Genomic DNA, 27,806 nt, shown 5'->3' with positions numbered 1-27,806 from the left:
CACTTGCCATTTAAAAATGCACCGATTCATATTAGTGCATGAACATCCACATCACCACACATGACAGTTCATCCCAAAACTTCTTTCCTATTTACACTAAACTTAAACGTCCCATGAAGTGCTTTAAAATGTGCATTTTTTTTATGTAACGTTTGACAATCTTAACTACAACATGAAGACAGGGCAGGTCATGTTGTAGCCCCTCCCCTTTTTAAAAACAGCCAATAGCAGTTTGTTTTTATCACTGCTCTGCGCATCTAATCAAGCGCATCAAATTCAAAGCGTCTTCAAGGGGCGGGGCATGTTAGATACTAGAAAGCATTTGATTGGTCAGAAGATTTATTTAGAAACTGAAGTATGAGGTGATCAGGAGACAGGAAAAAAACCTCCAGCACAACAACACCATGTTACCAACATGAAAAGGCATGGTTTGAGTAGCAGAGCTGGTACAGATGTAAAGTATTTGGATCTTTATGATTGCTCGCGGAAAGACTCAGAGGCCTTCACACACCCGACGAGAACCACAATCTCGTCACACCACATCTAATAAAGTTCTAAACATTTGGTGTCTGTCCACAGCATATATAAAGCAATGTGGCGCTTCTCGCATGGAAGGCTGTTTGCCAGATGTTTATGAAACAGCCATCATTGTTGTGTTTAGCAGTACACTAAAGCAGGACAGCACATTTAAAACCCTGCCTACTGCAGTGCGGGCTGTCAGAATGTTCAGAAACAGTATACCATCACTCAATTTTTTCTAACTTATTTTTCCCTTAAAGGGATGATCCAGAGTGCATCTTTAATGCTAAGCAATTTCATGCTAAGCAATGTGTGCTAATGCTTCATTTGTAAAAAAAAAAAAAAAAAAAAAAATTACGTTATTTTTTTTTTATATAATTTACTTATCTGATTATATACATTTACTCAGCTAACATGAAAATGAGTCATATTTCCTGGTTCCTCCGAAAGGCCCGCCCTCAAGAGGCTCTGATTGGTCAGCTATCATACTGTGCTGTGATTTGTGGATCACACAGCTTTGTCTATTATGGCTGGAGCTGCTCCTTTGAAGAGTTTTTAGCCAAATCCAGCACTGAACTGGGAGAGATTCTGGAAGCTGTCCTTTGTCAAATGCTAGCTATATTTTTATAATTCTCTGAACTGTAAAATTAAACTGTAAGCACTTCTCTCTTTGTGTCATGCCCTTTGGAAGCCTAAATACAGAAACAGAACAAGCTCTGTGGAAAAGCAGCATTTGGACGCCATTTTAGCTATCTATGAGCATTACAGCGCCTCTGGCAACGTCCCTTTGCTGCGCGGGGTGTGTGCACGTAGTGAATGCATTTAACCTGTAGCCCTTGTTATCTCATTAACCCGAATGTATTTTTGTGTAGTTCCTAAACTTTGTTTGCTGTAGGCTTTGCTAAGCTAACTCCATAAAAGCCAATGTCTCTCCTTGCATTGAACTTTGAGTGTCTAACATTCAGAGATGTTTGGTTCACACAGCTACATTACACATCAACTAAAGTTTAAAATATGGTATCGTAGTGGACCATCCCTTTAAACAAAGAACTTTTGCTTTAGCATGCTGATAATAACATCAGTAAATATATATTATGATTTCACAGGATCTTTAAACCTAAATTAGTAATAACAAGCACACTGTGTGAACCTACTGCAGTCGGTGCCCTTCACAGGGTCTGGTAATCCTGTACATTCTCCTGGATTGAGAGGAATGGCCACCCTCCACCTGGAGCCAGTGCTGTCACACTCGGTGTACTGAAAGTAGTAGTCCGTCTGCAAAAACAAGCAATGCATCTAAATTTAACAAGGCCCCTGCGGATTCTTAGTGGGTGTGGATGTGTGAAGTTTGACTGTAAGAAATGTAAAACACATGGACATTTGAGTATTGTGAGGCTTTATTGCCGAGAACAGTAAAACAAGTCGTAACAGAACTCTAATAATACATGAGTCAGTCAGTCATCTGTCCTCAGTCTGCTGCCGCCGCACCCTTTCCTCTCCAAACGTCGGCCTCAGTACACTTTTAAATGCAAACTATAGGATGTTGTCTGTTGTCTTTCACATTCATGCACTTCTCGTAGCCAAACAAAAAGAAAATGTTAATTTCTTGGGTGCTACATTCCAGAATGCAAAGTTAACTTACAGTACCATCTGCTAAACCTTAAGGTTGATTAACCCTAAATCTGCTTACTCAAGGTACGTCAGTTCCAGAACTGCCCCTGGGATTAAGTTCAGTCAACTCGCAGTACATTAACCCTGAACACATTAGACCCTCTCAATAAAAGAAGAAACCATGAGTCACAATGGAAACAGATGCCAAAAAAGCATGCCACCTCTCTTCTTTCTTGTTGTGTTTAACGGCGAGTTGCAAGCTTATTGCACCCTACTGGTATTGTACATTATTCTATAATATTAAATCTTTAATTTTCTTTATTATTGTGAACAAGAATTATAAATGCTTGTAAGATGCTAGCTAATCATTAAATGGATGACTAACTGATGCTTGGATGCTTGGCGTAATGGTGTGAGACACTTTGGGTCCATTAGTATCAATTGAGCATTGTGTCAATGAAACAGCCTACCCGAGTATTGTTGCGGACCATGTCCATCCCTTTATGACCACAGTGTACCCCTCTTCTGATAGCTACTTCCAGCAGGATAACACGCCATGTCATAAAGCGTGAATCATCTCATACTGGTTTCTTGAACATGACTATTGAGTTCACTATACTTAAATGAATATGGCCTCCACAGTCACCAGATCTCAAATCAATAGAGCACCTTCGGGATGTAGTGGATTGGGAGATTCGCATCATGAATGTGCAGCCGACAAATCTGCATCAACTACATGATGATATACCACAATGAATTAAGCCAGTTCTGAAGGCAAAAGAGGGTTCAACCTAATATTTTCAACTACAACAACAACAACAACAAATGTTCCTTTAATGTGAAACAATTAAATACACAAATAAATTGTACACAAATACAGTACATCTTCAATGACTACAATAAGCTGCAAATTATTGCAGATTTATTGATTTTGCTGAAATCATGTTGAATTTTCCTGTAATGTTTGGCCAGAAAACTGTTCAGTAATTTCTTTACTGCAGCTCCTCCAGCACAGACTGAGTGATCGGGAAGGAAAGAAAGCCATCAGGAGGAAGCTGATAATAAAACCCAGAATGCCCTGCGGGTCAACACACTGTACGGCAGGGCAAAGACACAGAATAAAACAAGAACTAGACTCAGATTTAACACGCATTACAACACAAAACCCTAGTCAAAGCATGTAGTAAATCCATTGCTATTTAACTTGACCACAATTAGTCGATCACAAATATTCAATATTTTAAGACTGTCAAATCTTGTCTAATGAGAAATCAAATGTGCACAGTAAACACAAAACGTAGATGTACTGTATGTAATTTCCTAAAACCTATTAAGAAACTCATATTAATATATTTCGGCTTGTTAGCATTTTATAATTGACTTGTTTTTTTATTCCCATGCCATTTTGAACCACCTTTGAAAGAACGGTCATCTCATTTTTTATATATTCCTGAGCCAAATAGATCCAATTCTGCAATAGACAGACACTGTAGTCAATCTTTTGCTTTATGGGACACACAATGATTTCACAGTCACAGTTTTTCCATGCACAAAGTCCAGAGGAGGTGCTGAGCGCTCGGTGAAAGCCATTTCAGAGCGGCTATTCTTAGCATCATATCACCAGGCTCTTGAGATGGGCATGCAGGGCTCACCATCTCTGAGAAAAGCGCCACTCAGCACTCCACTGGAACCTCGTTGAGCCCTTAGCATAGCATTAGAGATTAAACACACACCCTGGGTGGATTCTGGCACACTATTTAAGAGATGAGAAATGCATATTTTAAATGGGATGCCCAACAGCAATCTGACACCAATCAATATACCCAGACAAAAAGCATATCAGCTGCTAAATCAATATGCAAGTTGGAGAGCTTGGAAAAACATGTTACAATCAAACACAAAAGAATAGACTTGTATTTAAAACTGCTGGGGGCCTGAATAATGGGGTATAGCAATGACAATACACGTATACCAAGACATGTTTAGCAGAAAAAGTTTAAATTAAAATCTAACAAAACATAAATATTATCAAATCAATAATAACTCATCTGCTATTAAAATAATAATAAATCATTCACCATGAGATGTGATGTACCAGAAGGCCATTAATTTGATACATCATGCAAAAATGTGAACATGGATATTTAATACAAGTATTGTTTTTCTTATTAAAATCTTAACATGTTTGTGACTCTAAAACAGTTTGAAACAGTTTCATTTAGGTCATTTATCCTCTACACAACATAGATTTGGATACATTGATTTATGAAAATCTAATCTTCAGCGATAAGCTCCATATATCCAAAAGTGACTATGATTTAAACTCTTTGAGAAGACTCTTGCAGTACCGTCTTTTATCAAAAGATGTTTAGAAGTTCTCCAGAGAGATTTCGTTTTAAATGACAAAGGGATACAGTACACAAATAGCAACTGAATATATTAATATTCCTATTAAAGAATTCTTCTTAATTCAGACACATACAAGAAAAAAAACTAACTTAATTTAATTGAAGGCAGGGTTTCCATCCAATTCATACAATATATATTTTTCATTTAAATGAAACCTTTTTATTTTGCTAAAAGTAAAATATTTAATCTAATAATAATTTTTTTTTTTAAAAACAGCAACTTATTGGTACACTCTTATAATATGTTTTTAAAGGTGTCAGTGGTTTCAAATAAAAAGTATTTTGGGTATATAAGTTTTTATATATATATATATATATATATATATATATATATATATATATATATATATATATATATATATATATATATATATAAATTCTTCAATAAAAACATTTTTTAACTACTAGAACTAAAAGGTCATAATCTAAAGAACCATTTACCACAGTAAAGTAGTTTTTGTAGAAATAAATTGTAAACTTCTCGATGCTCTCTTAAAAATATAATTTAAAAAAGTGTTAGTGATTTCATACAAGAACCATTTTTACTTACTTTTAAATAAAGCAAAAAACCCATTATATTTTTTACACACCATTTGATTTCAAAACCAGCAGGTCAACCTAAAGAACCATTTTCTATGTAAACTACCTTTTGTAGAATTAAATTGTAAACTTGTAAACTCAATTTTCTCTTAAAATATATTTTTTAAAGTAAGTGGTTTTATAAGAAACTTTTTTGTTCCTCGAAGAACTATTTTCTTAAAAAAAATAATAATAATAAATCTAAAAATAGGCTCTTCAATAAAGTTGTACATACTTTTAAATTAACCAAAAATGTCATATAAAATGTTTTACATAGCCTAGAATTAAATGTCAAAACCAAAATGTCAATCTAAAGTACCATTTTCGCTGTATCTTTGTAGAATTAAATGGTAAACTTCTTGATGTACTCTTAAAATATACTCAAAAGGTGTTTGTGATTTCATATAAGAACCTTTTTTGTTACTCAAAGAACCATTTTCTCAAAAGAAATACCTAAAATTAAGTTCTTCACATTTTTACATACTATTAAATAAACCAAAAACGTCACTGTAAAATGTTTTTACATAATATTAAATGTCAAACCCAAAATGTAAATCTAAATAACATTTTTTCACTATAAACTACATTTTGTTTAATTAAATTCCATGTATGGCAAACATTAATTATTGGATCATAGCTTATTGAGGTGAAGTTGGTTTTATATTCGGACATTAGTTCATTTTAGACAACTTGTGACACGCTCGCTATATTTTACACGCTATTCTGAATATTGGGTCTAAAATAGTATAAGTACGACTTCAAAACATTAGCACAATTAATTGACTGTTGTACTTTGATAGTCATTGGCTGATAATAAGATTTGACCATTTAGAATAGTTTTCTGAAATTATATTATGAAGGAAAAAGTCCAAATGTGCGAATATAAAACCAAATTTTCCTCAATTCATAGTTTGACCCTCTATGGTTAAGTGATCACCTGGCGCACCTGTTACTTTGGAAATTATGAGTGTCAGCACGTGTCAACAACCAGATTGACCCCAAAAGTACAAATAAACGCATGTCAAACAACTCAGACCCTTTAAACACAGAAACGTGTGCTAAAACAGTTATACAAACTGCATGAGTGAATCAAACACAATGAACGTCAACAATAAACGCAGCAGCAGGAATGATCTCTCACCTCTTTACACTGACGCAGGTTAACCGAAGACGCCACGAACGCGTTCAGGATGAAAACCCAAAATATCCATCCTAAACAATTACGTATAAAACGCTCTCTGTGGCGGACGATGATGCTCCTCGTGCGCTCCATTGCTTGCCGAACGGATTAACGGGACCGTCCCATCAAATCAGAGAGCGACGTCAACACGGAACGTCATCTGACGGAGCCTGTTTGAAGGCTTAGAAATTACGTCACAGCTGTTTTACCCAAAACATGACCAAAGGAGTAGCATAACAATAAAAGCCTTCATATCTTCAGCAGATTTAATAGCTTACTTTAAGTGGGTGATCATTAAATAAATTGCATGACTCAAACGCACTGATATGCACAGTAATAATATATCATGATAAATTAGTGTAGCACAAAACAATTACAGGATATTGCTTTTGCATTCACTTAAAAAGATAGAAACGGGTTGCAAATGTTAATCATCTACACACCACTAGATGTCAGTCGTTACAGAGAAATATGAAGGAATATCAATAATTAATTGTTAATAATTAAATAATATCCTAAAATCTTTCAAATCATTTAATAAATATTATGCATATTCCCAAAAAAATATGCCATGAGAAATAAACATATGACATAAACCTAAAATTAAACAATTTCAATTTAAAAAAAAAACTAAAATCACAGTGAAAACTTAACATGTAATTTTAATCACATAGTGAAAACTTGAAGTGTTTATTTTAAAACTTAAAAATAATTAATATGCTACATTCTTTCTAACCCCCAAATAAATATTATGCATTGTTTCCATTACATGAAATGCCATAAGATATAAACATATGATATTAAGCTAAAATTAAATCATTCCATAAAAAAGTGCTGGCGTTACAAAGTGGAAACTTAAAATGTAATTATTTCAAAACTTTTACAATTACAATAATTATTGCAAAACGTAAAATATATTAATATCTTACATTCTTTCCAAACCTTAAATAAATATTATTTGCCTTGAGAAATAAACATAATATAAACCTCAAATTAAATCATTTCTATTTAAAAGGCTAAAATCACATTGGAAACTTAAATTGTAATTAATTTAAAGCTTAATAATGATTAATATCCTAAATCCTTTCTAATCCTTAAATAAATATTATGCATATCGTTTCCATTAAAATATACAAAACATAGGAAATAAACATATGATATAAAGCTAAAATTAAACAATTTCATATAAAAGTGCTGCAATCCCAAAATGGGAACTTAAAAATGTAATCATTTCAAACCTTAAAAAATAATAAATATCCTAAATTCTTTCTAATCCTGAAATATTATATTCCATAGGAAATTAACATCATATAAATCTAAAATTAAACAATTTCTATGTAAAAAGCTAAAACTCACAGTGAAATCTTAAAATGTATATATTTCAAAACTTAAAAATGATAATTATCCTAAATTATTTCTATACTTCAATATTATGCATATTATTCCCATTAAAATATTTGCCATAAGAAATGAACATATGATATAAGCCTATTTTATATAAAAATGCTACAATCACATAAAAGAAAATCAAAATGTAATTATTACAAAACGTAACAATTATGAATATGCTAAATACTTTCTATCCCTTAAATGAATAGTATGCATATTATTTACATAAACATATATGCCATAAGAAATAAACATATGATATCAACCTAAAATTAAATATTCAAAATTAATTATAAAATGAAGTGGAAACTTAAAATCTAATAATATCAGCATAAAAATGCTAAGCTTGTATGGTGAAAACTTAAAATCAATGTCTAATTTCAGCACATAAATGTTCGCTTTTACTTAGATATTCATTAACAAAAATTATTTGTGAATCATTCGGTCACAAGGCATGTATAAATCAGACTATTGCAAATTTGGTTTAATTGGTCAATGTTTTTTCTTATTTATTTTAATTCTTAAAAACTCATTTGCAAACTCAGGCCCATCACAATAGTCACAAATAGCCCTCATTAAACAGAACTTCAGTTTCACATAGATTTTATTTATTAACAGGATTTAGATATTTGGCACCAGCATTGTTCATAGAACAAAACTCACAATATAATTTAATACAACCAAACATTGAAATAGGCTACATTTGCATGTCAAAAAATAATGCACAAAAAGTATTTAGCACATAAACATTGATATTTAGAAAATTACAACAATGACAAATGTACATCGTCTAAATATCAATGAAAAAAACTAAAAGATTTGAACAAACAAAACATTTGTAAAATCATTTTATTCTTGTGAGATTTGCTTATTTAAAGTGGTCTGCTGGAATAATTTTATCTGCCGACATCATGGAAGTACAGATTGGCACATAAACAGAGAAGGACAACGAGACCTGTGGAATAATAAATCAGACCACGGAACTTTGGATCCAGGTCACCTTGACGATACCAGAATATCTGCAACAAACAGAGAAGCCATCTTTTCTGATCAGATCAACAACAGTTTTTCATGAACGACACAGACGTAAATAGGAGAACTAACCAGCACCAATACAGAGGAGCAGATCATTATGATGCAGACCACAAAGAAGATGTTTAAAGCTATTGGAGGAGGTGTAGGAAAGACGAACGAACTGATGACAGTTACCTGTAAAGGAAATATGTTTATTTTAAAAATCTATTCTGATTTCAGGTACAACTTTCATCAATTTGGATTTTTAGTAATAGTAAAGTCATGTTTTAAATACACCGTAAAACCCAACAGTCAACTTTATCAAATGAAATGAGAGTAGATAACTCAAAATTGACTAAAAGTTAATTCAACTCATTTGAAAAGAGTTTTGAAATCAGTGTTGAAGGTAATGAGTTAATTAAACACCTCATAGGGTCAGACAGAATTTGCGGATGTTTTTTGTTATTTCTGCTGAGAATTTTTGAAAAAGTCTGCAGATTTCTGCGGAATTATTTTGGGAGTATCATAACTAAACCCTTAATATATGAAATAAAAATAATATCTTTTTAACTTTTATTTAATGTTTAAAATGCATATCCAATTAGATTCACTTAATTTGGTAAATAAAGCAAGTTTGTTATATATTAGAAAATATATAACAAATATAGTCAGAAATATTACTGTACAAACTGCATTGTACATAAATCAGATGAACATTTTCACATTAGTCAATAATATTACTGAAATTAATTAAAAAACTGAATAAATATAGATTTACACACATTTACTCAAGTAAATAAACAGAATTAATTATGGGCTAAAAATCTGCAGAAAATCTGCGGAATTCTGCGCGCCCAGATTCCGGGTGGGCCTACTCATTACTTCAACTTAAATGGAGTAAGTTCACCATACTCGTATAGATTACTTTTTGAACCCATGGTTTGTTGCAATTGGTTTTCTCAAACAGTTTGAGTTGCCTTAACTTATTGGGTTTTACAGTACTCAGTTGATTTGAGTTCTCTTCATTTATTGGATTTTACTGTGCTCAAATTGCTTCCTTTATTCAAATGGAATAAGTTTTTTCTTTTTGTGATTTTACATTGGTTTATATTTTATATAAAACTATATTTTATATATATTTATAAAAATTACAAAGCTTATTTATTATGTTAGGGCTTTGTCAAAATAAAACTTACTCTGCACTATTAGAATGATTAAAATAAACAATGATCATATTATTAGGCTACTATATTTTATTAAAAATATGATTGCTGACAAATGGATATAATTATTAGAAAGTAGCAGCAAAGTACTGTATACCTATTTAAAATGAATAAATGATATTACATAATGATTTAGTATTTTGAGGTTGCACTGTGATCACTTAAATATTTTTTACTTGTCTTCAAATGATTGCCTGTTGTTTTTTGAGGTACATAAAATACACTACACTGAATGACATTTTGTTTGATATCCTCAGTAAATCATAGTAAAATAAAACAAATTAAAAATTTATATATATTAGGCTTAGTAAAAAAGCAAATATATAGGGAGCACATTATAAAGCTGTGTTTTATTTGATGCTTGAAAACTCATTTTTGTCTTTAGTCCTGAACAACAAACGTCTATGCAACATCCTCCTTTATACGTCAAGCCAAAATTTGAATGTGGTGAATAGTAGATACTCACAAGGACCAACAAAGATGTGAGTCCACCAATTGCCAGGTTAGCAATTGTTTGCTGAAAGAGAATAAAAACATTTAAGACAATTTTATTTCATTCAAACTATCCATATTTCCAAACTTACATGCTACATTACTTTTCTTAAAAAATAAAATAAATAAAAAGTTTGCTCCATTAAATACAGTTGAGGTCAAAACTGTTAGCCCTCCTGTGTTTTTCATTCTTTTTAAAATATTTCATAAATGATGTTTAACAGATCAAGGAATTTTTCCCAATAATTCCTATAAAAAAAATTCTTCAGGAAAACGTCCTATTTGTTTTATTTCGGCAAGAATAAAAGTAGTTTTCAATTTTTTAAAACCATTTTAAGGTCAATATTATTAGCACCTTAAGCAATATTTTTATTGTCTAAAAAACAAACCATCATTATGCAATGACTTCCCTAATAAACCCTAACTTGCAAAGTTAACTATAAGCTTTTAAATGTCACTTTAAGCTACACATATCTTGAAAAACATCTAGTATAATATAATGTGCTGTCATCATGGCAAAGATAAAATAAATGAGTTATTAAAACTAATATGTTTAGAAATGTGTTGAAAAAAACGTCTTAACAGAAGATGGGGAAAATATCTGACTTCAAGTGTATTTATCTGGAACCTTTAGCCGATATTTAAAGCACTAGAAAATGTAAACAAAATTATATCTTAAATATAATCACAGACGTTGTAATAAAACCAAAAAGGACTTTTAAATTCTGCTCTCACCCGTGTGAAAGTCTCTCCGAGCAGCGTGTTGTGTGTCCCACTGGAGCGCGTCCTGAAATCATCCATGTTTCTGGATTAAGGTAAAGTTGGTTTTATATTTCACACATTCAGACTTTATCCTTAATAATATATATTTTTAAAAGGTGAACTCATATTAGCAGCCAACGACTATCAAAGTAGCTATAACACTGTAAACGGTTAATTATTAAATAGCGCTGTTGTTTTCCAAGTGAGATTTCCGACCCAACATATAAAGTACCATGGTAAACGATAAAGGGAGTGTGTCACAAGCTGTCACCGAACGAATGTGCGAATATAAAACCAGCTTTACCTCAATGGTCTGAGAGGGGTTTTGGTCATGAGGAGCGGATCATCAACGCCTCCTGCACTCATGATCATCTCTGAAAGGACTTTCTCATTCCTCCACATGCGTAAAGCAACACTCATGCCTCTGGCCGAAACACAGCTCTCACAAGCACAAAGGGGGTATTTTTACAGTGTTTATTTTATAATCTACAGAAACGCATGAAAACTGTCACGGTCAAGAAGTTATATTAAAGAAAGCTAACTGCTAAGCTAACATTATTTCATTAACAATGGAATTAATAGTTTATCCCGAACTCAAATGATTAAAATGCAGCTAGAAGTGTTCTGAAACTAATTATTTCGATTGCCCCCTGGTGGCTGTAGGTCGTTAAATAAAGCGCTCTGCATAATGCTACTTCAAGCAATCTTAAAGATGGTTTCGTAGTTTGTTTATTATCGTTATCATTAAGTTCAAGTATCTGTATCTATTTGTTTTAAGTTATATACATGATTAGGCTATATTAATATAGGATTCAGCCGAATTTAGATGGCCATGCTCCAGCTCATGATCACTAACTCAGGCTCCAAATGACGTCATCCGCGCAATATGTCCGCAAAAACCCAGGAAATTTTGGCTTCACCCTTCTCCAGAGATATAAAGTGTACAGCGTTGTTGTTGTTTTTCTTCTCTTACAAAGTCAGCTACAAATATATGTGTTTCCCCATGTTTTCAATTTTAATATTCAAGTACAAGTAATTGTTCAGACAGTGAGAAGTGACTATTAGAAAAGCATTGTCATGAGGCATTTGAGATTACTGGATCATAATGATTTAAAATCAATTTACCAAGTTCAATTTCACTTTGTTTTGTTAATAAAAATCATTGTAAAATGATTGTTTAAGACAATGTAACCATTTTAAACGATTACAGAATTAGCCTAAAATGTCTTCAACTACAGCTCAATAAGGATTCAGTTTTTGAATCTTCAAGCACCATTGAAAAATCAAGTAATTTAATTCAAATTTTATCATATTGTACTTTTAGTTTCACCTTATATTAACATTTTTCCAGTCATAGAAAATGTTCATTATTGCATAAACAAATAAAGCACAATATTATGTCATTTGATCATGTCTCTGTTTTGAAATTTAAAATGTCAAATGGCTTAAGTAGAGAAGACCTAAGAGCCGTTGGATTATACTTATTTTATAATTGTCATTTTATTATGTTGCAATTATGACAAAAACCTGGGGCCTTTACTATGAAGTCAGGTTAGCTAGCCACCAATGAGGTATATGCACTTGGACTTTTAATTTCAATCAGCCAGCCCAAGGGCTTTTAGTTCATTTTCATCCCATACAAAATCGCTGCGTTTAAGATCTGATTTTCTAAAAAAAAAAAAAAAAAAAAAAAAAAAAACATCCTATTTCACTGCCTGGCTGAGATACGATATAAAGTGGGTTTTAGACCAAACAAGAAGCACTGCATTAAATTATGTTTCACCGCGCCATGTCTTCAAAATATGGAAATTTATTTTACCCCGGTAGTTTCAATGGAGTTTAAACTATCTTAGGTCTCTTTTTACGCTTTAACAACCAAATGAATGCCTAAGTCTATTTAACTGATTATATTTGAATTACATCAAAGCATCAATGCTGTTAAAGGAACCTTAAAAGTCACATTAAGCTTTCACCAATAGTGCATAATTGGCTGAAAACACTAGCTGTGTATATAGCCCATTCTGGTTTTAAGGTGCCATGAACTAAGCTCAGGTCATCTGCTCGGCAACATAGAGTGATTAAAGTCAAGCTGCCTTCATGATACCTAAAGCCCAAGACTGGTGCTGAACTTAACTGGCTAGCCGGTTAATCCAGCTTCATGGTACAGACCCTTGTCGAGAGTAAAATAAAACAAACAAAAATTGTTATTGTGAGTTTTTTTTTTCATTTTATACGATTTCTTTTACAGCATCGATGTTGTAATGTAATTACAATACAATCAGTTAAACAGACTTTGGCATTTATTTAGTTGCTCAAGCGTAAAACGACACAAAAAGCCATTTACTCGCACGCGCCCGTCAGGATCGGCAGGCTAGCGCAGAAGCTTCATTGAATATAGTGGGGTATAATAAATGCTCATTTTGTAGACATGGCGAGGAAAATGTAATTCAATGAATCTTGTACAATCCGAGACCCACTTTATTTCAGATATCACTCAGCCAGTGGAGATCGCTGATTTTTAAAGAAAAAAGACCTTAAACGCGCCGATTTTGCATTGCCATACAGTTCACCGGAAGCGCTTAACCCAGGCTACTGGCAAATTAAAAGTCCTATTAGCATGCTTCGGCATATGCTGTACCCTATAGGATTTTAAAATATCATATCCATTAAACTATACAGAACAAAAACATAGAAATATGTAATACAAAAGGAGTCTCACCTAACTTGTATTCACCATATCTTCTAGCTAAAAACATTACAGTTAGGATTTAACAGTGATATTAACAACATGAAAAATATATTAAATATTTAATTCAGATTGGTGAAGAATATAAACTATATTAAAAATGCATCATTGAAAACCTGAACAAGCATTTGGGTGGTTGTTCTTTTGAGGAAAACAATGCATTCAGATGAACAAACTAGATATTAAACATCATTTCAAGTATTTGTGTGTATGTGTGTGTGTGTGTGTGTGTGTGTGTGTGTGTGTGTGTGTATATAATATGATTTACTACTGTATTACCCAAAGATCTGCTAGACATTTTAAATGTGTAAATGCTTTAAGTGCTTATCATGTATCTCATATATACACACATACAAACACCCACACACACACATAACAAAACATTGGAGCACCCAAGGAGCTGTAGTGCAATAAACCAAACTGGTCAGGCAGATTGTAAAGGGTACTTCACATCCTCAACAGATTGTTTGCAGTGTTTCACAGTCTTCCATCCCTCCAGCAGCATGATCTCAGAGAGAAAAAAAACTCTTTTCACTCTTCTTCTGGACTAGCTGTGAATATTTTTTGGCAGAAAAAAAAAACAGATTTGATGTAGTCAACAGATTGAAGCCAAATACATGAGAATGTCTATATAAAACCAGGCACTTTAGATAACTTCTGATGATTAAGGAAACAGGAGATGACCAGTCACATTTTGGCCTTCAATGGCACTATATTGAGAGACTGCACAAAGTTGTCCAGGGTGGAGAGGTATTCCTGAGGATGTGTGCGCAGATGACCTGCATGAATGGACTCTTTCCACTTCTTGCTCTCGACAGTCAAACCTCGGCTTCTCCAGAGCTCCACCACCTTCTCCAAACTCTTGTAATCACACAGTGCATCGTTCTCAGAGTAGAAGAAAAGTGACGGTGCATTTACAGGAGTGTTCCAGAAGACATCGATCGCAGAGTTGAAGTAGTCGACCGTCTGATGTTTAAACGCACGGAAGTACAGAAGGCTAACAGCCCTCACCAGACTTTCCATCCGTGGCATCATGGTTTTACCAAGACCTGAACAACAAACGAAACAATCAAAATAATTCAAATGAAAGTTAATCAGGTCAACATTTCAAGACATAGTGGGGAAAACAAGTATTGAACATAGGGCTGTGCAAAAATATTGAAATATCTAACTATCGATATATCTATCTATCGATAATTTATTTCACGATAGTGTATCGATAGTCCAACCTGAAGTATCAACTCATGTTGTGCCAAACAACCTCCTCCTTTGCTCCAGTAGATGTCGCTAACTCGCTATTAACAAAACGCTAAAGGCTGATTTATACTTCTGCGTCAAACGCTGGCGTATGTACAGTATGTACGTCGGCGTAGCTGACGTGCACCTCTCAAAAAATGTAACTACACATCACAACGACGCGTAGCGCAAGCTCTGTGATTGGTCGGCTTGGTAGCGCTGACGAGTCTGGGCGGGGCCGAGAGCCGCGTTAAAGGTGCGAGCCTAATGGAGTGATTGTTTACAAGTGTGGAGTGCCGTGAAGGAGCTCCGGATGGAAAGTTTTGTTTTGTGTTTACCTTATAGTTAAAGTTGTTGCACGTCCGCCAGACAGAGACAGCGCGCAGAAGTATAAATGCACAGCTACGCACGTTGCATGCGCCGTGGGTTACGCCGGTCACTTGACGCAGAAGTATAAACCAGGCTTGAGTAGTATGGTATCAGCAGTAAGCAATGTGAGCATAGTGGAAAATATAAAGGAGCCTCCAGCTTTTAGAGCTGACGTGTGGCTGCACTATGGCTTTAACACTATACCAGAGTACTGAATTAGACAAAAAATGCCATTTGCAAGCTTTGCAAATCTATCTTAAAATATTTGGGAAACACTACGAACTTGTGTTATCACTTAACAAGACACGACGCAGATGACTTAGCAGCACTGTGGCCTCAACTGAAACCTCTTGATTCAAGGCAAACTACACTGGATAACATCATCAACAAGCTTCTGTTTGCCTTAACTAACATAGCAGAGTTACTGAAAACTGCATAGGAAGAATGGGACATCAATTGGAATTACCTGTCGTTGTAACAGACAACGCGTCAAACATGACCATGGCAGCAAAGCTGGCCAGCATGTGGCATGTAAAATGTTTCGTGCAAGCCATCAATTTATCTATGTGCGACCAGTTTTCACAGCAAAATGTTCACGATGCTGTCAGTCGCACTGTCAGTTTCTAATAGCCTAGTTTACTGCATATTAGAGCACTGTGTTCCAGTTTTAAGTTTACTTGATGCGTTTTAATTTTTTTTAACTTGCTTAATAAATTGTTTATTTAATTTATATGTGACTTTAGTGGCATATTCATTTAGTTCAGTGTTAAATAACAATATGCATTTAATACAGTTCAGTGAGTTCTCTGTTCGATAACACTGTGCAGTTCTAATGAATTGAAATGGATAGAAAATAAATTGGAATTGGAATTTTATTTGTCTGCTGACTTCATTGTATCGTGACCCATGTATCGCCCTTGCCAATACACAGCCCTACACGTATTTTTTTTACAGCTTTAACATTTGACAGTTAAAAATTAAGAGTTCCAGCACATTACTTAGATAATACACAAGCATTCTGAGCACACACAGAAAGAAAACTGTAAATAAACACTGTACATACCAATGGCCATATGTTCCAGTGACCCTATGACCAAGCTGTCGTAGATGTGACCCCTGATCCTGTTTGTCAGGCTCTGATAACGCTGGGTGTCTTTGGCCACATGAACAAGAACCTGAGTAAATGTATATCCCCCTATTGAGAAAGCATGGACCAGTAGGGGGCGTTGTGAGAAGCGCTCGCTCTCTAACAAGTCCAGTAAATGGCCACCAAATTCCAAACCCCAGCGGGGCCACAAAAACTGGCTCACCTCGCTTTCCACAACAAGCACATCAAAACCCGTGCGAAAGTAAATCTCACAGTATTTGGCAATGGCCTGAGGTCTGGAGCCCAACCAAGGCAGCAAAATCAATACCGGTTTTGGGTGACCAGGTGAAAAGTTACCCGTAGGAGTCCCAGACAGGAGGGTGATGTGTTTACTGATCTTGTTCGCAGTGACCCCAGCCATAGCGATCGCTCTGGAAAGCATGACAGCAGGTGAGCTATAAAAAAAGCACAGTGGGAAAAATAGTGGTTAATACCTCAAAGGCACAGCTGGTTTAGACTTACTCTGGTGTCTGTCGGTGGCCAAGAAATCTGCTCAATGCTGCTTGAACTCTGGCAATCTGGCGCTTGCAGAAATATCTAACCTTCTGGATTATTGACATGCTGTATTGCTTTTGAATTCGGGTAAATGAATCTGATCAGAATTAAAAGGCGTGTTTCTCAGCTCCGCTCCTGTGAAACTGCACATTTCAGATCTCTTTATATCTGAATGACTCAGTTCAGGCCGTGGTGAAGCAACTCCGTCTTGACAAACACATATTTTAGTGTTGCACCATTAAATTTGATCAAGCTATAATGCAATATTTCATTTTTTTTAAAAGCCTAAAGTCTCTGAACAGAAGAGATTTTTGGAATACAGCAGACACCATTGCATCAGTGGTGTGTTATGAAATAAGTCTGAAGCCTTCGACAGTCTTTCAATCCTGATATTAACATATTTTAAGTCAGCATGACATCAAAATTTACTCTTCTCATTTTAAATGTTTAATTTAGTAGAAATCTTTCAAAAGATGTATCTGTGCACTTCTGTGAAAATAGATTTAATCCTAATCTTTTTTTAGGGGCTTTTCACCTTTATTGATAGGACAGTGAAGTTAAGACGGGAAAGCATTGGGAGCAAACAGAGAAGAGAGAAATCGAGCTGGAAATTGAACTCGGGCTGCTGTGAGCTAGAGCTGAACGATTCATCGGAAAAAAGATTGTGATCTCGATTTGACCCCTGAACGACCTTAATCCAGCATCTCCCCAATTCTGTCAATTATATTTTCAAGTTCGGAAAAAGCATAAATGTGGTTGCAAGTCTTAACTGACAGTAGACCTACACATAGGCATGGGCCGGTATAAGATTCTGATGGTTTGATAACCTTGGATAAAAATATAAAAAACAGGGTTTCTGCAGGTTTCATCATGTCAAATTAAAACTTTTTAAGACCGTTTTAAGACCCTTATCAATGAAATTTCCAACCATCACAGGGCAAAAATGCTAATAATTTTCTGTAATTACCAGTGGATTTTTTTTAACTTGCCCAATTTAGTTAAAAAATTAAAGTAAAATTTTTTTTTTTTTTTTTAACCACATATTTTAAATAATGTTTTAAAACAAGCAAACTCTAGTTAAATACATACATTTTTATTAGCACCTTTCTCATATGCTATGGCCAATTTAGTTCATCCAATTTACCTATAGCATGTCTTTGGACTGTGGGGGAAAGCGAAGCACCCAGAGCAAACCTACACAAACACGGGGAGAACATGCAAACTCCAGCAACCTTCTAGCTCTGAGGTGACAGTGCTAACCACTTTTTATTAATTAAAGTATGAATTCTTTTTTATTTTGCTTTACACTATAATTATTAAAAATGTTCTGCATCATCACGTCTACAATGGTTTAATTTATTTGTTTACATTTTTGAGGAAAAAGACTTTTGTCTATGTGAAATGTAAGATTTTTCAACAACGCGTTTACAAATTTGAGGACTTATTTTTGGATCAGAGGAAAACAATCCATTCAGATGTACTTTTACGTAGGGCTTACAACCTGATAGTCGAGTCTTATCTTTCAAACTAACAGTGCAACCAAATCAAAAAGTTGAAGAGCTAGTATAACCAGTTGAATACAAATACAAACCACTTAGAAAACACTTCATTTCCAATATAACCAAGAAACCTTTAATAAGACCAATTGTTGTCCTGCATTAATCAAGTAATAAAAAAATCAAATAATTTGCTTGCCTTGCACCTTTTTTAGCATGTTTGTTATATAATTGAAGATATTATGACTGCAGCTGACTGAAATAAACCCAAAGTGGCCCTTTAATTGCTGTCTCACTGTCTCACTAACTCTGTGTCAAAGACTTTGCAATTTTCTTCTTATCAAAAAGGATTTGTGTCACAGAGGACAGATAAAATATACTAGGTTGGGCACCTCCAGAGGCAGGATTGAGAAATACAGACAAATGCTATCTAAGATATACAGATAAATGCATGTCATCTAGTGGATGTTCTCTATTATGTTATCTAAGGTCAAAGAACATACACTTCTACATTTGTAAACAAACACACGTGGATAATGATGCAGTGGTGTGTTTGTTCAATGATGCAACCACTATCAATCTAGCACTGCACTCTCAGTGTATGTGAGAGCAAAACATATATTTAAAAATTTCTCACAAAGCTGATTTACAATTCTTTGGTTATTGATAGTTTCCATTCTAGCTCTAGATTTGTGTCGCTTCAGTATTATACACTTTATATTAATTTGTAGTGCTGATTATCTTTCCTTTTCAGCACATTAAAAGTTATTTAATTCTGGTGAGCAGACAAAGCCAGTCAATTGAAATCCTGTTTAGGATTCTGCTTTGTTTGAGACAAAATTTTAACAATCTCGTCTGAGAGCTTTCACACTAAAGAATCTATTGCTTCCAAAGTATAGCGACCAGCCAAGTGCAAGCATCATTATAAAACTTGCTAACAATGTGGTGGTAAAACATCACAGAAATATATACTAGATATCGCATACAGACCCTAAGCATGCGTCAAAATACTGCCACCACATTTGTATAGTGCTCCCACAAATGTCACTCAACCGCACTAGTCAAGACTAAAGCCAATCTGAATATGCTAGACTTCTGCACTGCGTACAGGTGTAGTGACGAGCAAATAAAGCAAAATGGCAGAACATTTCATAGGTAAGATTTTGTTTTTTAAGTTTTTGTATGTTACGAACTTTTGTACAAAAGTCTAAGTGAATTAACAGCTAGTTTTTTAAGTAACTTATGAAGGTGGCTGATAACATAACAGTACTTACACCTCAATTTAGATACTTTCCATACTAAATTACTGAATATTACAAATGTTATACCATTTAGATCAGGGGTGGCCAATCCTGTTCCTGGAGAGCCACCTTCCTGCAGATTTCAGTTGCAACCCATATCAAACACACCTGCCTGTAATTATCACATGGTGTTCAGGCCCTAATAATTGGTTCAGGTGTGTTTGATATAGGTAGCAACTGAAATCTGCAGGAAGGTAGCTCTCTAGGAACAGGATTGGCCACCCCTGATTTAGATCACAAAGGTGGATATGCACACTGAGACGCATGGAACTCACGCGAGTCGTTCATAACAGAGATTCATTCTCAAACTAACTGCTCTCAGTTAGAATTAGAAGTGAAAGTGGGAGAGGAGGGTGTTTCAGGACATGGATTAGATCTTTTTAAGAGAGAGGGTGGATAGTATATATCAGTCCTCCACTGGTCCTTGGTCCCACATTCATTTAAAGGAGCGTTACCCTGTACTAAAGTGGAAGCTCTATTGACGCATTCCCATAGAGATTTACATTATCCATTTCAGAAGAATGTTAATTCATGTTAGCATGCTAAAATGTACTAATAAAACATGTTAAAGCATGCTTATCTCTTCTCATCTTTATTTTATTTAACTTTTAGACCTGGCTTTGTCAAGACAACACCAGCATTTATGTTTAAGATCATTACTGTGGGGTGACACGGTGGCTCAGTGGTTAGCACTGTCACCTCACAGCAAGAAGGCTGCTGGTTCGAGTCTCGGCAGGGTCAGTTGGCATTTCTGTGTGGAGTATGCATGGTCTCCCTGTGTTGGCGTGGGTTTCCTCCAGGTGCTCTGGTGTTTCCCACAGTCCAAAGACATTCGCTATAGGTGAATTGGATACACTAAATTGGCCATAGTGGATGTGTGTGAATGAGTGTGTATGGATGTTTCCTAATTCTGGGTTGCAGCTGGAAGGGCATCCACAGTGTAAAACGTGCTGGATACGTTGTATTTCATTCCGCTGTGGTGACTGTAAAAATTATTACGTTATTATTATTATTTCTATATTTTATAAGGGATTATTTTATTGCTTTATCATGATTGCTAAGTGATTATAAATATAAAGAGCAGTGCAAATTCATTTGACTTGTAAACTTGACTCATTAGTCAATAATAAATATAAAAAAATATGTTTTGTGTTATTGTGACATGTTTCTGTCCGATATTACATGTCTCGTGCATACTGCCTCTATAAATAAAAGTTATTTTTTAAGGATTTGACATGTGGCCCTTCACTTAGTTTGCAAAACTTACTGTGGCCCTCAGGTCTATAAAGTTTGCCCACCACTGGACTATGCCAAAGGAAAATGAAAGGAAAAAAAGAATCGTTACTGTGTATTATACCTAAAAATGCAATTAGAAACAGCAACTAGCCTAAAGTTCCATAAGATTTATTTGACTAATTCATTATGTCTTGCTTGTGTCATTCCATATGTTAAGATTATGTGGTCAAAGACAAAACATTCACTGACGTAAAGTTGGTTTTATATTCGGACATTCATTCATTTTTGAACAGTGACAACTTGTAACACTGTCCTTATCAACACTGTTTTAAAAATTGGGTCTAAAATAGATGCCAGTGTGACTTCAAAACAACATTCGCACTATTTGATTGACTGTAAACAGTGTTGTACTTTGACAGTCACTGACTGCTAATATGATTTACCTATTCAGAGTTTGCAAAGAATACTTTTCTAAAATATTATTAAGAAGAAATCTTAATATTATTAAGAGGAAATGTACACTAAAACCAACTTTACCTCAATATGCAATTCAAGGTCAAATATGCTACTCGTGTTTTGATCAATAACAAAACCCAGGTCTAATAATAAACTCAGATCTCCTGGTCTGATCATCCCCATTGTCTAGTGATGATGATTTCATGTGATGCTGCATAATATCATGTTAAATAACGCCCATGCATTTATTTAAACTATGCTATCATTAGCCGCAATAGCGCAACTGTCTTAACTGTTTCAACTGTTTAATGACACAAATATATTTGGAAGCTAAATCTTGTACTTTGCTCCACATTATAATTACATATTCAGTCATGATTAGCAGCTTCGAGCAGTTTAGAAGAGCAGTTTGTTACTTGTTGTCAAAACTGTTAACGTTAACTTAGCTGTCAAGTTAGCAACGCCAAACTAAAAGGGGAAAACACAACAATTCGCTTCGCTACTTGTTAGCCCAAATGTAAAAGTTTACTCGTTTAACACAATTATCCTCCAAAACACGCTAGTATTACAGATATCGATTTGTTCTTACCTGCTGCTAGCTACAAACTCGCAAACTGGGGTTGATGCTGACGTGCACGAGCACCTGTGAATCGGCGACGCGCTGCGCGTGACACCTGCATGCACGCTAGCATGTAAGCGAGCAAATAATTACGAAAATAATATACATTTTTGTTTATTTCTTCGTCCTGACAAAGGGCTGCAGTTAATTAACTAACTAAATAAATTATAATGCATAGATAGCGCATTAAGATCAGTGTATTATTTAATAATCTACGAAATAGGCACATATGTGCAATATTATGTGTCACCAGCTGGTGGAGTACGAGCACTGTGGTTTTTCATCAAGCGCATTAAAAAAATGAATAAAACTTCAGGAAAGTTCGAATCATTTCCCTGAACCGATTCCTGTGGTCAGTTCAATTTTGTCATTTCATTTTTCCAGTTATTTTTGTCACAGGCAAGTCTTCACTATTTTTAAAGTGTTGAATTTGTTTTTTTAATCGACCCTCCCTTTATCGTTTACAGTACATTACAGTTCCACAATCATTTGTTTGTTATTATAAGGGAATATGTCTTGACAATCCACACAGACGTGACTTAGTAAAGCGTGAAGTCATAGCATTAGTCTGAATGTAAATCCCCTTGTCAGGCAGCGCTGGAGCAGCGCGACAGAGTGGATCAAAGCGTGTTTGATGCAAAGGTATTAACAAAAGAAAAATACACAACTTAACTTATTTGTTGTATTTGCACCAATGCTGCGATGCATGCCCACAACTTCATGCATTGGGTTAAATTAACCTGTCCAGTCTCTGTGTTCAGTCCGTCACTACCATGATTGAAACCCAGATAGGCAGATCAGGCAGAGTAATACAGAGAGTGTATGGAGACAGATTAGACTCAATAATAATTCACGCAAAAGACACGATGTACACATGCATTCACAAAAAATGTTCACATGCACAAAATAAAAATACATTTTCATAAAATACGTTTCACAAATGCAAAACACGATTTGCAAATTAATACAAAACTTTTGTACAAAAAGTTTTGAATGTTTAAAACTTGCGAGTTCATCCCGAATGAGAATGTGCTAATCCTCTTTCACGTACGACTCCCTCTGGATACGTGTGTGTGTATTTTTGAGACTTTCCTGCCAGAGTCAGGGCAAGTCGTACCTTTCAGCCAATCAGATGAGAGCTGTAGTCAATGACACCAACTCTGCGCTTCATTTGCGCAGACTGTTTCTCTCCAGCATGGCGAACGGAGAAAACAGCAGTCGCAGTTGCACTTTTTTTCATTTATTGAATTATTTGTCCATAGCCTCACTCTTTTTATCCATTATTTTGCCGCAGCTCCGCTCTTCTTATATATTTTTCTCGCAGCCTTATGAGCAGAATGTAGCCTGCAGAATGATGGATTGTCATTCCGGCAATTTGAGCATAGCAGTACTGCTGTGGTCTAGCGGTCAGCACGTTGCGTTATCAAGCTGCCGACCCGTGTTCGATCCGCACCTGAGTTGAACTTTTTTTTTTTTCATTTTTATTGTTAAGACATATAAAACTGTAAGGTTGTTGAACATTTGAAGTTCTAAAGCAGCTGTTTTCTTTAAAAAGACTTGATAGTGTAATTAGAAACTGAATTGGAAATGACCTTATTTTAATATAGTCAGTCGTGAACTGAGGTAGGCCGGTCGAAGGCTTGAAACTCCAGGGCTGAAAAGGAGTCCCACTCCGGCCCTGATTATACCCAATGAATTTAAACAAGCTGCTGTTGTGCTTTAGTTTTAAATTTATAAGAGTGTACAAAAAGCTTTGAATGTTTAAAACTTGCGAGTTCATCCCGAATGAGAATGTGCTAATCCTCTTTCACGTACGACTCCCCCTGGATACGTGTGTGTGTATTTTTGAGACTTTCCTGCCAGAGTCAGGGCAAGTCGTACCTTTCAGCCAATCAGATGAGAGCTGTAGTCAATGACACCAACTCTGCGCTTCATATGCATGTGTACATCGTGTCTTTTGCGTGAATTTCTTTTGAGACTAATCTGGTTCCATAAGAGTGAACCAAAGCGCATTGGTGCAATTATAATGTATCTAATTTTTTTTTTTTTTTAAATTGCGATACCTCGATTTCATATAAAATTAAATCGCCTTAAAACGTAAATTTGAATTAATCTAAAATAATCGCCCAGCCCTAGACGTGGGGAAACAATATTCAAAAGTTATATTGAAGTTCACAATAAATAGTAAAAACTCTCAAATGACAACGTCAAGCATAAGGTCACAATAGCCATAAAACCAATGGCAGCAATATAATAGTAAATGGACACAAAAAAGTCATTGGTTGTGGTTGTTCAGTGGCTGGGGTAAGCTAGTTTAAGTGGAAATAAAAGTTAAACACTCATGCATACCACCACAAGCACACACCCTCACAAAGTGTGAAACTTGAATCCACAGAGCACTGCAATCCACAATCTTTTCTCGTTGCCAGTAAAAGGGACCAGCTAGCCTCCAAGCAGTAGCAGAGCTACATTTTTTTACATGGGGTGTCCACTGCTATTTTAGGGGGTAATCACACACACACACACATACACACACACACATACACACACACATACACACACACACTGTACTCAAATACAAAGATACACACACACACACACACACACATGAGAATAAGGTGAATAGACAAAAATAAACAAATTATTTTATATTTTTCAGCTCAGCCTGTGATCATGGGATTGCTACAAGACCATCCATCACCACCATTAAGAAGATCAGCGTTCATGGTTATCGAGGTTTTCTGGTGTGTGAAGATTGTTTCCATCTTAATTCGGCTTATTTTTTAATTCCGACATTATCACATTATTTTCATTAACTTGTTTTGATTGTATGACCTTTCTTCTGCGTGCCCCTGCAGATGTTTGAAAGAAACTTGGCTGACGTGAATGTGGTAGTACTTATTGAAATCCATATTGTTTTTATTTCATCTTGTTACTTTGAATACTTTGTAACACTGTTTCTGTTACTTTGATCTGTGCAGAGGGTCGAACTATTCAGCAGATTGGAAGGCATTAAGGTATTTTTCAACACTGGCCACATGATCAAAGTTGGTAACAATTCCGGAAGAAGATCTACAGACGGATTTATATTTGATGACAATGATAAAATTAATGCAGCAACAATGTGGCAAGAAAATAGATATTTTGATGGATTCACATTTGAGGTCGCCAACAGTAATGGTACAGTAAAAACATATTCTGCCAAGTGTACGGATCTGTCTGAGCCTGTGAAGATTGATGTGAAGTCTGGAAAATGTTACGGCATTACAGCAAGATGTGGAGAAAAATGTACTCCAAGCGCTCGGATTCTACTTCATTTAGATTCTCAGTAATGAAAGTAATAATGCAGAGATGAAAATATAGCATAGTGTGAGATTTGAATCAATAAATAATACTTGTACATGTTTTCAAGCACACACAGAATCAAAAATTTGAGATTTATTGTAATGTAACAATGGTGGTTGTTAAAAAGGTGAAAAGCAATTGATATTTGATGTGTTTAATGTGTTGTTTTTAATTCATTAATTTAATGGTTTCATTTAATCAAATAATCATGTGTATTTATTAGTCATTTATATATGTTTATTTGATTATTTTTGGAATGTAATTATTTAGATCAATTATTTTGGTTATTTAAAGTCTACATAAACTGGAAGTTGTTGATGCTTTTCAGTGTGTTGATGTACTTCAGACTAAAACAGAATATTGAGTAGGGGCAGGGCTTTCTTTTTGCAAATAATTTGAATTTTACGGTATCACCCTATGAAAGGGGCTAGTCTCTTTAAGCAAACTAACAGTAAGAGTGGTGCGGTTAAGAATATTGTAGGGGGAAAAAATCAGAGAATTAACTTGTTCACATAAATAACATAATAATGTGTGGTTGCAAAATAAGCATTGTTAATTTTGATTTCAGATGACTTTGCACAATGTACAATGTAATGTAATGTCAATGGACAATGTTGCAAAGCAATAATTGTCCATTGCTATTGCTTATGGTATAATAAAACTACTGATCAAAGGGAAACATAAAGGCTAACCAAGATTTAATAAACACTTTTTTAATCATCATTACAATCATCAGTCAATATTTATTTATTTGTTTATTTATTTATTGACATATAATGCAGTTTTGGTACTACAGGTACCAATTTATAACAGGCTCGTGGGTTTAAAAAGCTGTGCTGCCTGGTTGTTCTGATACCAAACAAACTGATATTTCCTGAAAGTATCTGGTGTCCAGAGTTGGACAATTATTATATGTTTGATGTTCAGAAACAAGTTACTACGATAATATAAAAGAAAACTGCATGGATCACATCAGTTTCTGTTAAATCTATAATTTGTGTATTGTTTGTTTGAGTCATGATTTTCTTCTGCGTTGTTTGTTCTTTTTTTGTAACAAAAATTACAAAATAATCTGAATACCATGACCACAAAGAACAAACTCTCTTGCTGCTTTTAAATTATATTCAATAGTTTGTGTTCACAATAAAAAGAAACTAGTAGATTATAATAAGCTTATAAAAATTAATGTACAGCTACAAGTAGGGGGCAATATTTGACAATATTTTTGTATTTGATAAAACATATATAGTTACATTACATAACATTAAGAATTGCAAGCTTTTATGTAATACACGTTCTATACAACACCATGGTTAAACATGCAAAATAGGTGTATAATATATTACAGTTTTTTTTCCAATTGTTTACACACATTTTTTGAAAGCAGATCTCATATTGTCAGAACTATACACACAAATCACAAAACACACACACATTGGGCAAAACTCTTCAATTCTTCTCCAAAATGAAACTCTACGTTCAAAACAGTGTGATTTCTTTTCAAAATGGTCTTTTGTTTTCAAATGACACACACAAGCCATCACATCAATAGACAATTATAAGAACAGTTGAACACTGATGTGCTGAATGTAAAACACAATGACCATTCATCATAATGACTTACTGTCAGCCTTTTTTGTTCAGTGTTACACTTACTACAGACAGACAGTACATAGGCCTACAGAAGTGCACTGTAAAATATTTCAGAATATTGTTTTATACAAAACACACAAATACCAAATATTTGTTACTGTATTTTCCCCACAAAAACTGTGTACACAGTGTTCGTCCCAACCAACACAAAGTTGCAGATAACGTGGTCTACATGTATCATCAACAGAAGTATTTACAGAACACAGCTACAGGAAAAAAAAAAAAAAAAAACAGCTATACTGCATCCTCTTTTCTGTTTTGTTCTGGCCAAGCAGCGGGGGGAATGTCACCTCGCATGGTGAATCCAGCCATGAAAAGCATCAACTGCTATAGCTTGGAGAAGGGGTATACGTGTGTGTGGATTTCGGTCATACACTTTACATCTCCAGGCAGAAAAACAATTCCTCAATAGGTTTGAGGAATGGAGAATATGGAGGGAGATAAAGCACAAAAAATTATGGGTGGGCAGTAAACCAGTTATGATCCAGATGAGCTCTGATTTCTAAATTGAAATTCAGTGAGACAAGTGT

General features: G+C 34.7%; 3 protein-coding genes and 1 long non-coding RNA gene across 21 annotated transcripts in view; 1 reads left to right on the top strand and 3 right to left on the bottom strand.

The window, feature by feature from the left end:
• The window catches only part of elapor2a (endosome-lysosome associated apoptosis and autophagy regulator family member 2a), a 106,394-nt gene extending 99,927 nt beyond the window's left edge, over nucleotides 1-6,467 (bottom strand). For 10 of the 11 annotated variants that reach the window (XM_073929290.1, XM_073929289.1, XM_073929291.1 and 7 more), the window contains exons 1-2: nucleotides 6,259-6,447; nucleotides 1,674-1,794 (exon numbers count right to left, since the gene is read on the bottom strand). In XM_073929290.1, coding sequence (XP_073785391.1) covers nucleotides 1,674-1,794; nucleotides 6,259-6,390 — 253 coding nt within the window. In that variant the 5' untranslated portion in view covers nucleotides 6,391-6,447. Of the gene's footprint in view, nucleotides 1-1,673; nucleotides 1,795-6,258 lie in introns of all 11 variants that reach the window. The other variant, NM_001089407.2, reaches the window with a different exon arrangement.
• A 1,702-nt stretch (nucleotides 6,468-8,169) lies between these two features.
• On the bottom strand, nucleotides 8,170-11,629 carry tmem243a (transmembrane protein 243, mitochondrial a). 3 transcript variants are annotated; one of them, XM_005159012.5, is made up of 5 exons: nucleotides 11,482-11,629; nucleotides 11,151-11,220; nucleotides 10,390-10,440; nucleotides 8,791-8,895; nucleotides 8,273-8,705 (listed from the first exon to the last, which is right to left on the bottom strand). In XM_005159012.5, the coding sequence occupies exons 1-5, from the start codon at nucleotides 11,595-11,597 to the stop codon at nucleotides 8,583-8,585; spliced, it is 465 nt and encodes a 154-aa protein (XP_005159069.1). In that variant the 5' UTR covers nucleotides 11,598-11,629; the 3' UTR covers nucleotides 8,273-8,582.
• LOC110438083 (uncharacterized) lies at nucleotides 11,143-26,698 on the top strand. The gene is made up of 4 exons (XR_002456022.3): nucleotides 11,143-11,230; nucleotides 24,938-25,022; nucleotides 25,137-25,169; nucleotides 25,260-26,698. It is a non-coding gene; the product is annotated as an uncharacterized lncRNA (long non-coding RNA).
• si:dkey-5i3.5 lies at nucleotides 12,073-22,324 on the bottom strand. Of its 6 annotated transcripts, none has more exons than XM_068214802.2 (4): nucleotides 22,249-22,324; nucleotides 16,973-17,070; nucleotides 16,592-16,723; nucleotides 12,073-14,972 (listed from the first exon to the last, which is right to left on the bottom strand). In XM_068214802.2, the coding sequence occupies exons 2-4, from the start codon at nucleotides 17,055-17,057 to the stop codon at nucleotides 14,611-14,613; spliced, it is 579 nt and encodes a 192-aa protein (XP_068070903.1). In that variant the 5' UTR covers nucleotides 17,058-17,070; nucleotides 22,249-22,324; the 3' UTR covers nucleotides 12,073-14,610. The 6 variants fall into 6 exon arrangements, with proteins under 6 accessions (XP_068070903.1, XP_073785386.1, XP_073785388.1 ...); XM_073929285.1 differs by lacking the exon at nucleotides 22,249-22,324 and adding an exon at nucleotides 17,138-17,335 and having other exon boundaries at nucleotides 16,973-17,046; XM_073929287.1 differs by lacking the exon at nucleotides 16,592-16,723.
• Nucleotides 26,699-27,806: the final 1,108 nt, after the last annotated feature.

Source organism: Danio rerio, chromosome 18, assembly GCF_049306965.1.
Source record: "Danio rerio strain Tuebingen ecotype United States chromosome 18, GRCz12tu, whole genome shotgun sequence".
Classification (NCBI taxonomy): domain Eukaryota; kingdom Metazoa; phylum Chordata; class Actinopteri; order Cypriniformes; family Danionidae; genus Danio; species Danio rerio.
Note: the sequence above shows the minus strand (reverse complement) of the source record. Positions and strands in the feature narration are given on the sequence as shown.